The following is a 14,919-nucleotide window of genomic DNA, read 5'->3' as shown; positions in this document are numbered from 1 at the left end:
CCCAGACTCCAGTACCTTCTGCCTCTGCAGTAGGACACGACATCACACCTGCTTTCCCCACAAATCATGGGCCTGATGTGGAGCCATGGCCTGCCAAGGTGGCCTTCTCCACCAGTCTTGGGACTCCCCGGGTTACATCAGGCCATCCCTGTGCCTGCTGGCCTGTCCCTCATGCCCAGATAGCTCTAACAGCACTGGCTCTGGCCTCCTGGGCAAACTGTGTATCTGTTCCATGTGGCCACTTCTGCCCTCCTGTGGCTCCCCACAGACTTGGTGCATACCATGGACATCAGCTGGCCCTGGCGGAGTGGGAGATACTCACAAATAGCAGCAATTGGCAAAAAAAAAAGTGAATCAAGTGAAGAACGGTAAACAGGTATAAGGGTTACCTCAAGTACACACGCCTGTTTATATTGCACAAGTAGGTATATGTAATTTGCATTAGCTATTTGAGTGTATGTGTGCACATTTTTTAGGGCAACCCTTATTTCAACTATTCAGTCCCCACATACCAGTAAAGCCCTGGTTTCATTATACTTCATAAGGATAGAGATTCTTGTTTGTTTTTATTTTTTGCACTGTTGTTTTCCAAGTGTGTACACTAGTACCTGGCACACAAAAAGCTCTAAATAAATAGTTTTGAATTGTTGACATAACCTAGAAATGTTAATAATATTTTGGTGTTGCAAGGTGATGGCTAAATGCATGGGTTCTATCATGAGATAACCTGGGAATGAATCTCAGTTTTTCTATTTATTTTATATGGAATACTAGGCAAGTAACATAATCCTCTAAGTCTCATTTGTCTTATCTATGGAGTTGGGATAATAACAGTATCAAATTTGCAGGGTCATTGTGAAATGATGATCATGTTGATGATAATTTTAATAACATATTTAATGAGAGTCTATCAAATGCCAGGAACTAATGGTTTACCTGTATCAATTCATTTAATCTTCAAACAAGTCTCTAAAAAGGTATTATCATTATTTGCATTTTACAGATGAGGAAACAAGCACAGAACACTTAAGATGATTTAACATTATGAAGTGGTGGTAGGGATACAAGAGAGACATAGTACATGGCTCATAATAAGCACTTGATATGTTATTGTTATACAAATCTTTACATCTCAGACAGCCTGAAAAGAGCAAAGAAGAAGAAGAGAATAATTATCAAATCACTGTGTCCATTTTGCATTTGAATAATAGAGTTACTACAAACATATATGCACAAATGCAAGTACTAGTGTGTTTTCTAGGTTTGTTAGGAAGTATCTGTGTTGTGGGTAAAGACGGCTCAGTCATGGTACAAATCTTGTTGGGAAAGAATATTTCTACATAATCATTCATAAGACAGACTTATGACAGAACCAGCTATACCTCATTCTATGGGAACATACACAAAAAAAATGTATTTCAAATAGTTTGATGTCATTAGAATGTCAAGTCCATTCTGAAAGGTACTGAGTCTTTAATTTGGTTCTGAGCTTGACTGTTTTTGGTGTATAGGAATGCTACTGATTTGTGTACATTGATTTTGTAATCTGAGACTGCTGAATTTATTTATCAGTAGTCTCTTGGCAGATTCTTTTGGGTTTTCTAGAGATAAGATCATATCATCAGCAAAGAGCAATAGTTTGACCTCTTCTCCTCCATTTGGACATCCTTGATTTCCTTCTCTTGTCTGATTGCTCTGGCTAGGACTTCCTGGAATATATTTAACTAAGGAGGTAAAAGATCTCTACAGGGAGAACTATGAAACACTGAAGAAAGAAACAGCAGAGGATGTAAACAGATGGAAAACCATACTATGCTCACAGACTGGCAGAATTCAACATTGTTAAAATGTCTATACTACTCAAAGTGATCTACAGAGTCAATGCAATCCCTATTAAAATGCCAACATCATTTTTCACAGATCTAGAAAAAATAACTCCACACTTCATATGGAACCAGAGAAGACCCCACATAGCCAAAGCAAACTTAAGCAAAAAGAACAAATTGGGAGGCATCAGTTTACCAGACTGTAGCTATACTACAAGGCTATAGTAACCAAAACAGCGTGGTACTGGCACAAGAACAGAGACATAGACCAATGGAATAGAACAAAGAACCCAGATATAAAACCATCCCCATATAGCCATCTGATCTTTGACAAAGTAGGCAAAAATATACACTGGGGAAAAGAATCCCTATTCAATACATAATGCTGGGAAAACTGGATAGCCACATGTAGAAGACTGAAACAGGATACACACCGCTTATCTCTCACAAAAATCAACTCACTATGGATAGCAGACTTAAACCTAAGGCATGAAACTATAAGAATTCTAGAAGAAAATGTTGGAAAAACTCTTATGGACATTATCCTAGGCAAACAATTTATGAAGAAGACCCCAAAAGCAATCACAGCAACAACAAAAATAAATAAATGGGACCTGATGAAATTAAAAGGCTTCTGCACAGCCAAGGAAACTGTCACTAGAGCAAACAGACAACCTACAGAATGGGAGAAAATATTTGGATGTTACACATCCGATAAAGGTCTAATAACTAGAATCTATAAAGCACTCAGGAAAATCAGTAAGAAAAAATCAAACAACCCCATTAAAAAGTGGGCAAAGGACATAAACAGAAACTTTTGAAAAGAAAATAGACTAATGGCCAACAAACATATGAAAAAATGCTCAACATCTCTAATCATCAGGGAAATGCAAATCAAAACCACAATGAGACATCACTTAACTCCAGTGAGAACAGCTTTTATCAAAAAGTCCCAAAACAACAAATGTTGGCATGGATGCAGAGAGATAGAAACGCTCATACACTGCTGGTGGAACTGCAAACTAGTATAAACTCTTTGAAAAGTATTATGGAGACACCTCAAAGAGCTACAAGTAGAACTACCATTTGATCCAGCAATCCCACTGCTGGGTATTTGCCCAAATGAAAAAAAGACATTCTATAAAAAAGACATCTGCACTTAAATGTTTATAACAGCATGATTCACAATTGCAAAGATGTGGAAACGACCCAAGTGCCCATCAATACATGAGCAGATTAATCAAATGTGGTATATGTGTATCATGGAATACTATTCAACTACAGAAAACAACGATGAACTAGCACCTCTTATATTATCATGGATAGTGGTTGAGCCCATCCTTCAAAGTGAGGTATCACAAGAATGGAAAAACAAGCACCACATGTACTCTTTATCAAATTGGTACTATTTGATCAACACTTATGTGCACATATGGATGTAACATTCATCATGGATCAGGCAGGTGGGAAGGGGAAGGAAGAGATGGGTAAATGCACACCTAATGAGTGCAGTATGCAATGTCTGGGGGATGGGCACACTTGTAGCTTTGACTTGGGCAGTGCAAAGGCAATTTATGTGACCAAAGTGTACCCCCATAATATTAAAAAAATGAAAATAAAAGAAAAAGAATAGCCAAGGGACTTGTCCCAGCAGGGTGGAAAAAAAAAAAAAAAAGAATGTCAAGTCCAAAGCCAAATCAGGCCTAGAAGTCACCTGTGGCCAGCCTTATACTAGCACCAACAAAGAAGCACACTCACCCCGAGGCTTGCTCCACTACCAAATCGGGCATTCCTGGAGGTGTCCCCGCTGCCTGTGACACTGCCATATCGGGGTCCAGAATAAAAATCTCATCTTGGGAAATCTCCATCACAAAGTGCAAATGTTCCTAATGAAGAAAATAAGTTTGTGAGATGATTGACAGGATGCTCAAATCTGTCATCTAAAGAATAACAAAACAAAGCACTTTTGGTCTGGAGGAATAATGAAATTCCATGACATGTCAAATGATCACAGTGTATTGTCAGAAGCCTGATCAATTGACATTCCTCCCTGAACCAAAACTGGAGTAGGCAGTGGGCGACAGGGAGAGATGAATCCTCTTGGTTCAGGATTCCCAGTTGACCAGGATCTTAATTAGATATAGCCAGAAATGCCCTCATCTCTTCCTCTTCCCAAATACTAGCAGAGAAGTGACACCCCACATGCCACTTGGTCCAGCATGAGTGTATGACAGCCTGAACTTCTGCACCCAGGGTCTGGTCAAAGCTAAGTGGCATGGTTGACAACCGGTTTTATCATTGGGTTCAAAACTGTACATTTTTTTCCAGGAGAATTTGGACAGTGGGAGGACATGTTAACCTTGGGCAAAAGCATTTTTTTCCTCATTACTGACCTCTGGGGATTGATGAACTGAAACTAAGTAGCCCAGATATACACTTGGGGTCTCAAACTTAGTAACCAGATATAAACCTTAAAAGGCATAAAATTCGGCTAAGGAGGAGTAAAAGGACCAGTGTGAATGAAAATTTGCAGTGCAGGGTGGTGATAATGTCCACAAGCTCAGTTATTTTCTGTACTCATTTGCAAGGTCAAGCCATGTCATCTAGGGTCCATAAATCATAAAACACAGGAAGACAAATAAAAGGTTCAGAGCTTAGGTTATACCATTACAAAATTTGTACATGTTTCAGTGTTTTTGTTAGAAAAATGTGTAAGATTAGCTACCAATAAAGTATACTGACTTGGGAACTTTTCAATGTCATAAGCAGGTTGAAGAAAACTTACCTGAGATCTGTCTATTCGATAAAAGCGATCAGCAGAAGTTGCTGGGGGTGGGGAGAAAAAAGGACACGGCAATCAGAGTGTTCTGTGATCTAGCACCAAGCGTACAGCCTTCTCTTCCACTGTGCCAGTCAAACCCTTGCATTCCAGTCATGCTAGACCACTGGCCAGTCCCCAAATCTATTAAGAAAAGCTCAGCACTTCCACGGCTCTGCCATTGCTATTCCAGTGCTTAGAAAGTACTTCCCCTTTGCCATGGCCATCTAAATCTTACTTGTCTTATAAGACCAACTCAAATGCTTTTGCCTTTGTGAAACATGCTTCAGTCCCAACCTCCCTAGCCCAGACCAAATTCATTGCTCCTACCTCTGTGCACATCTACACTTTGCTTAAACTTCTAGAGACTGTCTCCACAGGTACTGTGAGACTAAGTCAGAAGCCTGGCTCTTTAAAGGTCTCTGTTCCATTCATTCGTTTATGTCCCCAGAAAGTAGCACAGGATCTTAAACAGAGCTGGGACTCAATATTTATTAAGTAAATAAAGGCAGAAAAAAACTGTAGTTAGATGGGCTCCCATTTTAGGAAACAGCTTGAAGATTTAGGGCAGGGACCACATCTGGTCTCAAATGAATCATTTCACTTTCAAACCGCATCCCTTGAACCACATCTGAAGGAAACCAAAACAGCAAAAAAAATTACTTTTAAGCATCTTTAAAGGGGGATTTAACTATATCTGTAGTTTGAAAAAATAATCTAAATTATAAATTTCATATCTCTAGAAACTATTTTGATTATTCTTAATATTAAAAAATTATGTTCCTCCTCACTTCAATCTGAGTCTAAATATTACAAATAAATTTTTCACAAAAATATCACAGCATGAGAGAGAAAAACTCGAAATGCAAGTAATCATTTAAAAATCACAGATACTTAATGAGTAGCTTCTCTCCATAGGAAACTGAGCTGAGAAGCAAGCCAGTTATGGTCCCTGCTCTCTAAAGGGTAAGAATAGAGTAACAACTTCCTCAGAGGCACTTAAGCTACTTGTTCTTCTTGGCCATGACTGCAGTCACCTTTTAGAGGTTTTTAATGAAACTCTTTATAGAATAAAACCATTATCTGGGTTAAGACTGTTATCTATACTTGCAGTTGCATCTAAGACTTTATATAGAACATTGCATATAAATATTTTCACAATTCTCTTAACTGTAAGTTGTTCCTCTGTGAATTCAGGAACAACAGATGATTGTGTATCTCAGGGCTATTGGAATAAAGAAGCTGGAGGAACATTTTCAGAGGCAGTTGATGAGCCATGAATGAAAACCTGCATTAATGTGGGTTCTATCTCATGCAGATCCATAATACGGTTCCCACACTCACACATCCTGTCATACTCTTATCCACATGTATGTCCTCTCAGATGTACACGCAGATAAGCAAAAAAAAGGTCTGCAATGAAAACCATGTCTGCACATACACAAGAGAGAGACTGGGTAGACGATACATCGGGTAGTATATAAACAAGAATATACCGAGGTGAGAATGTATTGAAATATGGTCAATTGAATACAAATGCCACATTAGACAGTGTCTAGGACAGTGAGAGATGCTTGAGATAGAAAATGGACTCATTAAATAATCATAAGATAACTTACTAGGCATGCAATACATCATGCTCAGCAGAGTAGATGTGAATGCAACTGAAATTTTCTACCCTTTTTACAAATATATATATCATACTGAAATGATGGCCTTCTGAAAGTACCATAACATGCAAACAACACAGAAGCGAGTACCCATCCTGTGCTTATAGAATCCGGCTATAGGCCTGAATTAATTTAAGGTAGGCATTTAGCAAGGTTTAGGGAAAGCGGATGGATGAAAGGGAAACTTCAGCTGCAGCAAGGTGATGTTGAGTTCAGCCAGAGTTAAGCAACTTGCTTTGGGAGGAAATGACTTCAGGAAAGGGTACTGCAACCTCAGCAAGTCCACATGGTTTGAGATGCAAATACCAGTCACGTGGAGTAACACAGGCTTCTGAATGATCTTTTGGAAAACTAGAGTCCACTCTATCAATGGATGCCTTGCTCTGCAACTTTCCCAACACCCTTCCCCCGCTGCCCAAGAAATGCAGAAACACTCACCATCTAGGAAGCACCAGCGAGGGGAGAGCCTCTGAGCTGAGAGAGCCCTGGGGAAGGAGGTTTCTCGGTCCTGGAAAGAGACACACACATTCTAGTGGCTCCATGTGAGTAACCTGAGGGGCTGCCCTCACGACACTCTGCCATGGCACCTACCTCCAGGAGCGAGCATTCTTTCCTAAATAAAGCACTGGTGAGAAGACCAAATCACATTTTTTACTAGAAACAGAAACAGTGGTTCTGCTGTGAAATTATTTCATAGAACTTTTAAAAACAACTCCCCCATAAAATTTCCAGGAAGTTTTCTATTATTTCATGAAACATTCATAAAGGATCTAACTCGGGATGTTTATCTCCTTTTGGAAATCTCCTTTATTCCCTTTGGGTAACCAAGGAACTGGTGGCAGCTGGCTGTCACTGACACTTGGGTTCTCCACATAGGTCTGAGGCATTGGCACAGAATAGGAAGGAATCAAACTTTATCAACTGGCCAGACGAGATTTATAGTATGTAAGAAAAACAACTGCATCCATGTGCAGTTTCAAATCTCCTTGGAACTAGAGTAGTGTCTGCTATACACAGTCATTCATCTACATGGAAACAAAGAAAATCAACCTCATATGTTGAGGTCATCCCTATCCTCGGCCTTCTCCACTGAAACTGATTGCTGAGTGGTAGACAAGGAGGAAAAGAAGTTGTGCCAGGCTGGCCCAGGACAAAATCATCCTGTCCAACATTGACCCAGCCAGCAAGGTGCTCATCTGCCTTAGCATTCTCTAGGTTTCTCAATTCTAAGACCTCCAGTTATCCCTTGAATATTTAACATCAAGGCTACCTGATATAAGCACTCTCATTCTTTCCTCTAGGCTTAGATAAAAATATTTCTCTCCTCTCCAAAGCTAAGCACTTAATGTAGTCTCTGCACTATCCTCCTTCCTCGTTTCAAACTCGATTTCTATGTTATTACTAAAATCCACTTCCTCACCCTTGGTCTAAGTCTTCTGATTTCAGTGCTTCTCCCTCCCCCCAAAAATGAAGTCCCCTCAGCTGATCCTGTTACATCTTCTGATGATTTTCTTAATCTCTCCTTCCTTGCCCCTCCAAACCCTGACGTACGTGTTTAGTATCTCCTGCCTCCAATTCCCATCTACCCACGTCAACCCTGACCTCTAGAAACCTAGCTTCTGACCTGCCAATCTTGGAAAGCTGTTCTTCCAAGAGATTTCCAGGACCAGCTTGCTTCCCTGATTTAATACTACTCTCAGTCCTCAAACTTCCTTGGAGTCTCTGAAGCTTTTATTTCTTATAAGAAATTAAGGCTACGTAGCAGAACAGACTAGAGAACTGGCAGATTGAAAACTGAAATTATTATCTCTCTAGGATTCCAAACTTTAAAAAATTAAAAATTTTCCCTACTCAGAGAATTTCTGCCTATGATAACTGAAAAAAAAAATTTATTTTGAAAAAAGCACTTTCTAGTTTGAAACACATGATTTGGAGCATTCCAACGTGGCTTGCAGTGAAACTGAAATTGCTGACAGAAATGGGACAAATGAGGGAGGCCAGGTCTCTGTGGGAAAGATACTGGGAGTTTGACCCTTATGAGGGATTTGAAATGTTCAAACGTAGGAAGCAGCCTGGGACTGCAGCTGTGCTGGCAGTGACATCAACTTGGCAGCTGAAGCCACGGTGTGGATGATCTTGTGTGTACCGAGGGGACAGGAGAAGAAGAAAGAGAGCCAATTAGAGGTTGCATTGACTTACTTGGGCCTTAATCAACACTCCCTGCTGTCTTACTTGATCCTCAAGCAAAGCCTATGCTCAATGGTTCTCAAAGTGTGCACTCTGGAACAGCAGCCTTAGCTAGAAACTTGTTAGAAATACAGATTCCACAGATCCCAGGTCTACAGAAGTCCTAGGAGTCGAACCCAGAAATCTGTTTTCACAAGCCTTTTGGGTGAGTCTGATGCTGTGCTAACGCACCATGGGCCTAAAGTTACCAGGACGAAAGAGACCCATCTTATTACTAGAAATCTTGGGTGTATGGAGTTTTTAATATGAATGAATCCTGCAAATTAAATAGGTGATAGAGGAAAAATTGGCCTCACTCAGGACTGCTACCAAAACTTAAATTTATGGATATAGAATTGATATAGCTATGGATACACAGATAGATACATAGATATCCTCTTTTTTGAACTGGCTTTGTCATCCTGCTGGCTGAGCTAAATGAAATCTTGACATGTTCTCAGTACCTATTTATACGAGAATTATGTTTAACATTTGAGAATTATATTTTGACACATGTGATATCTTGTCTCAAAGGAATTTAAGGTTCTTAATGCATTTTTGTAAAATATGTAAAGCTACTGACATCTCTCAGTTTGGGTGAGAAATGTAATTATAGACCAAGAAATTCGAAAGTGATTTGAAATGTTTAGTGACAACTATGAAAGCTAATAAATAAAGGTATTAAACAGAAACGTGGGATTAAACATCAAGAACACTTTCTGAATTTTGATGTTGAATATACTATAGGGAACACCATGGAAACATACCTTACGTTTCCTAGGTAAAAATCAACTGAAAGACTATAGAACTGCTTGATTTATCATTTTAAAAACCTAAGAATAGATAATGCTATCACTGGGATATTTAATTAGATAAAAGTAGATATTATTTAGTTTAGTTTAGTAAAATGTAGACTGACATACGGCCTCAGCCTCATGGCTAGTTTAGCACAGGCTGATGAAGAAATATTGACAGGGTGCACCTTTGTATGTGCAGGTGTCTGTATCTGGAGAATTTTATGTATGTGCCTGACTTTACTTATTTATTTTACTTATTTGTATTCACTCATTTATTCCACATTCTTATACACAATGTATGTGATAAAACTTGACATTCTTAAAGAGGTTTTGTCTAAAGAGAATGTTATCATTTTCCTTAGTGAAAATACATTGCTTGCCATAAAGCTTTTTAAAACATTTTAATGGGTCTTCAAATAGCTTCAACAATCCTTGAATTCTCTGAAATTTTGGCTAGATTTGGTGTGTCTCTATGTATGTGCATTTTCCTGGAAAGAGGAACCAGTGCTTTCTAGATTATCAAAGAGATCTCAGATTCCCAAAAAGTTAAAAAGATACTAATCTAAATAAAAAATCTAGGTCAGAGGGAATTCAACAAAATAAGAAGATTCTGATCAGTAAAACGCCTTAAAAAATATCCAAAGACTTGAAAGAATAGAAATCACTGTTTCCAACTCACTGGTGATTGTAGTGCCAAACAACACAAGCTCTGTGAGCTTGTGGCTATTCTCTCAATAGTGGGTTGAAATCAGGTCAATTCCTGCACAGAAGGACTCAAACTTTTTATTTATTTCGTTTATGGTCCTCCTTAACATTTGTTTTCAGTGCCTTAAGTTCTTCTACTTATGTTTATTTTTATAATCAGACAAGGGAAAAAAGTATATCGAGAATTGAATAGTTTTAATAATTGAAGATAAATAACACATAATTAAAGGCATAGCAATCTGATTAAAAGAGACAATTTTATTGAAAAATAATTGCATACTCTTCAAGTAAATTGAAGATGAAACTGCAATTTTGGAGGTTATTAGAGAAGCACAAATAGAGCCCTAACTTTTCTAAAATGCTTTCCTGAAATAGGTTTATGTCCTCTTCCTTCTTTTTTTGAAACTCTTTCCACCTTTTTCATAAAAAAAGAGTTCTTAAGGGGATAGTTATTAGCATAACAAGTTCCTATGTTAAAAGTCATTTGAATTCTAAAGAAAAATGTAATTAATATCTGGATAGATTTATAATTCAATTAAACTGTTTCTTTAAACATTTTACATATACAAAAAGATACATAAAAGCATCAAGTCTCAACAAAATTTTGCCGTTGGATATAGTCCATACACAGATATGCAGATGAAAATACCTGACCTACACTGGGACACTAAAAATTAGAGAATTTTCTGAAATCAGTGTTAAGATGGTGTTCTGATGTAGCGGATCAACAAAATGGAAAACACAGCTACAAAATATACCAACAATCTATAAAATAATAAAAACAAGGAAATCCAGTTACTAAGCATAACTGGATGCTGGAACTACATCTCAAATATCTGAGGGGGAACTCGGTGAAGAGCAGGCTAGGGACAGATCTGGTGGTGGCTGGATTTCACTTTATCAGAAAAACTAAGTGAAAAGATAGTAAGAAAGTCTGCTTTGGAAAACTGAAAATTTTTGTAGGATGAGATCATGGTCATCACAGACAGGCTAAGAATTGAGATGACAAAAAAATGTTCCTGTCCTTGAGGTGTTAAAATGACAGACCCATGAAGGGGAGGGAAAAACAAGGTGAGAGACTGTATCTGATCCAGCCCTGATGAAGCAGCAACCCCAGAGGCAATGAGAGGCTGACCACCAAGAGCACCAGCTGTGAGGGTCACCACAGTCCTGTACCCACCGGCTACCATCTATGAGAATTTAGGCAAGTTTCTTCCTAGTCTGTATCTTGAACACCTCATTTAAAAACGGCTACAATAGTGTCTATGATAAAGGGTTCTTTTGAGGAATAAATGAAATGATATGTAAAATGTTTCATCCATTGCTGGTACATGTTGATATGCAGATACAGTTATACAAGTAATGCTGGGGCAGTGGAGACAAAATTATTTTACCTAAAACAAGTGTGACCTTTAGTCTCATGAGGGGCCACATTCCAAAGGAGATCATTTAGAGGGCGCTACCCCAGCCAACACTGTTTTATCCATAAATACATTTGCGCTCAGATTCCGCATTTGAGAGAAAAGGAAGAAATAGGACAAATTTGTATGAGTGGACACAAAAAAAGAAGAACATTAAACAAAGGCTCAAATCATGCCATTTGTTGGTCTGGTGCTTGCAGGGCTTGTCTTAATCAGCAATCCAATGCCTCTTTTCACAATATTAGAAGTTATGTAATTGTCTTAAGTACAGGGTATTGTCTGCAAGGCTGAATGTCTTCTACCACCAACAGCAATATTTTTCAGGACATTTTCTTTCACTGCCTTCTCCCTTCCTAATTCCATAGTAACTGTGCTTACTTGGTATTTCCTTAGTTTAACCAAAATTAACTTTTCACTTGCTGATTTGGGCTGTTAGCTGTCACAACTATAAATTATTCCTATTCCGGTAATACCATTGTGATCTACCTTTTCAATGTATATTTACTAAAGCCAATGAAGCACAAGGCATGTGACTACAAGGTCACAAAGAACAAAACATGGACCGTGTCTTCAAAGGGTGGCTCCTGTTTGAGTGTTCTCCACACTTCTTTTTGGAGTTACTAGAAGTCTGATTTACTGAGTTTCAACTTATTTTCCCAAGGGATGGCTATTTTAATTATGATTTTAATTTATTTCCTGGCTGTTGCCAAAAGCCACCAATTTCAGGGAAAGGATTTTGAGTCAGCTGCCAATAGAATCAGAGTCTGCTAATGAAAACAGCAGATCTCAGAAGACATTAATTGCTGGAAGAGCAAATGAAAGGCCCATTTCCCATTTAAGAAAGCCTTTCCCTTCTAGTCTGAATTTGGAGGTAACAATCTTTGGTCTGGGGAAGTTGTTTTTAAACAGTTCTGGCAGTGATATATGGCTAAAAAGTGTCACGAGGCACAATCCTTAATCATTCGACCCAGTTACACAAAGGCTGGTTGTCATGCTGTCAAGTAGAACAGACAGCTGTTGACTGTGGCTGTCTCTCATCCCCTCCTTCTACTCTTAGTCCTCTGCCTACAGCTTCTGCCCTGCCTCATCTTCATTGTCTGGCATTGAAAGATAAGAAACACTAATCTAGACAAGCTGTCAAAAATCACTGAAGACCATTTTGGTGGCTGGTAATTTTTCTTCTTTTTCCTCCTTTTATAGTTTGCTCACTTTTTACTTCTGAGAATCTTCCATAAACATGGCTCTACTTCTGTATTCCTTGGTGACTACATATTAAATAAAATTCAGACTATTCAGTTTTTTTTATTTCATCTACCAAATACTTTATAGTTGGGAAAACTTCCCTCAGCAGTATAGTTACTACATTGGAATGTTCAAGTCTCACAAAACTATCCCACTTGGTTTTGGCGTTATCTGGCCACTGCCACAGAGTTAATTTAGAAATATTAGGTTACAGTCTCAATAATAGGTTAATTTTAAGCCATAACCTTCTGTTTGTGTGCAATATTTTTTTTGTTTTGTTATTAAGAAGGCTGCATAATCTAGCTCCTACCTACCTATCCTACCACCCACCCCACTATTCGTCCTGAACCTCTTCTGCACAAATGAAGATCTGCAGTCATGAGAATTTAAGTTAACTACTCAAAAGTCCCCAGTTATTAAGTGGTAGAGTATATAGACCTCTTTTACTTGGAACCCATTATCTTACATAATGGGTTTTATAGCTTCTAGAAGAATTGGCATTATTTGGGGTTTTGAAGGATGGTGGGATTTTATATAGACTGAGTCTGAAGATAAGAGTTTTCTAGACAAAACACACACACAAAAAAGCAAAAGTTAGAATGATCTTAATTGCTATGAAGACCTTCTTTCTACTCTAGTATTTAGGGATTTTCCATAGTTTTAGCTCTCACTAATTGTCAAATCCATCTTCCTTGTTCCCTATCAGCAAGTTCACTCCTGGTAACTCTCAGTTTCTGCACCTGCAAATTCTCCAGTTATGTTTGTCTTTCCACTTACCACCACTATGTACCTTGCTGCTTAAGAATCCCATAGAAATATGGTAATCAATGGGAGGGGTAGAGAACCACAACCCAGAGACAAGGAACTGAGGCTACATTCACTTAAAGAAAATTCCAATTATAGATTTTTAGATAACTTTGCTATATGTGTTATGTGATTACAATTCTAAATTCCATACAAGTATGGCCAGTCTTAATAGGTTTTTAGCATGTGACATGGTTATAATTTCTGTTATGTCTTTAGTTTCAAATCTGCACCATACCGTTTATTGCAGCATTGTTCACAAAAACAATGGCAACAACTATATATAACCTAAGAATGTCTATCCACAGATATAGAGTCAAATATACACCAATGAATAGAGGGGTAGTTTTAAAAGGCTGAGTTATAGCTTCACTTATTAGCAAATATAAAATCCATGGTATATTGCTGTTAAAAGTACATTGTGGTATAATAGGTATAGTGAGCATATATAAATTATAAATCTACTTTTATTTTAAAAAACAAACAAATCCTACATGTATATTCATGTATGTCTATGTGTAACTTTGTATCAATGTAGGAAAAGGTAGAAAAGGATTCATATCAGAAAGGTCTACATTGGGTGAGGAGTTAAAAATCAAGCAGAAGTCTAGAATTACGTACGATCTGAAAACCAAGGTAAGCCAAGATCATAAAACCTGGCAGACTTCATAACATGCATAGCTTATGAAAGCCAAGAGATACCATGAGATCCTTGATATCAGAAAGAAATGCATATTGTATGGGTTAAAAATGGAGCAGGACTAAAGAGAAGCAGATTATCAGAGAGGAATTCACAAGTTAAAGCCGTGGTCTATAAACTTTTTATATTCAGACGTTCTTAACTAATAATGACCACATAGGTAATTAAGCTGGTATGCACACAGTATACAAGTAATTCCTGCATCTTCTCTGTTTACACACCTTTCTCTTGTACCCCGCCCCCCCAAAACAGAATCAGAACACAAGAGAATAATAGTGATGCTAGTATAGAGGTAATACTGAATTTGCTGTAATTTTTGTTTAAAGTAACTCTCATTAATAACCCATTGTGGGCGATACACCGCACATCAGGTAAACACCTCCCTGTTCTCACAGAGGCTCTGGCAGACAGACAGAGTGAGTGACCCTGGCATTAAGGAATCCTGGACTCAGGGGCATCCTCCTGTCTCTGCAGGAGGGTGACCAGCAGTGCAATGTGGATCATGAATCAGACTTGAGCAGGAAAGAGGAAGTGAGAAAAACAAAACAGCCCTTCACAGAGGGGTGAGTACTGGTTCCAAGGCAGACATTAGTTTCATGGAACTCTAGGTTGGGCCTGGCCATGTTCTCATCACCAAGTAAGCAGAAGAATGAATGATTAGAAGGATGCTTGATTTGTGAATGCTGCATATTAAAAAAAAGATGTACAGT

At 38.3% G+C, this 14,919-nt stretch overlaps 1 protein-coding gene across 4 annotated transcripts in view; it reads right to left on the bottom strand.

Moving 5' to 3' along the window:
• DGKI (diacylglycerol kinase iota) overlaps nt 1-14,919 on the bottom strand; it is a 397,632-nt gene that overhangs the window by 60,018 nt on the left and 322,695 nt on the right. For 3 of the 4 annotated variants that reach the window (XM_045565327.1, XM_045565329.1, XM_045565331.1), the window contains 3 exons: nt 6,753-6,822; nt 4,612-4,652; nt 3,585-3,712 (listed from right to left, as the gene is read on the bottom strand). In XM_045565327.1, coding sequence (XP_045421283.1) covers nt 3,585-3,712; nt 4,612-4,652; nt 6,753-6,822 — 239 coding nt within the window. The remainder of the gene's footprint in view (nt 1-3,584; nt 3,713-4,611; nt 4,653-6,752; nt 6,823-14,919) is intronic. The other variant, XM_045565330.1, reaches the window with a different exon arrangement.

This window comes from Lemur catta, chromosome 11 (assembly GCF_020740605.2).
Source record: "Lemur catta isolate mLemCat1 chromosome 11, mLemCat1.pri, whole genome shotgun sequence".
NCBI lineage: Eukaryota > Metazoa > Chordata > Mammalia > Primates > Lemuridae > Lemur > Lemur catta.
The sequence above is the reverse complement of the archived record's forward strand: the minus strand, read 5'-3'. Positions and strand labels throughout refer to the sequence as shown.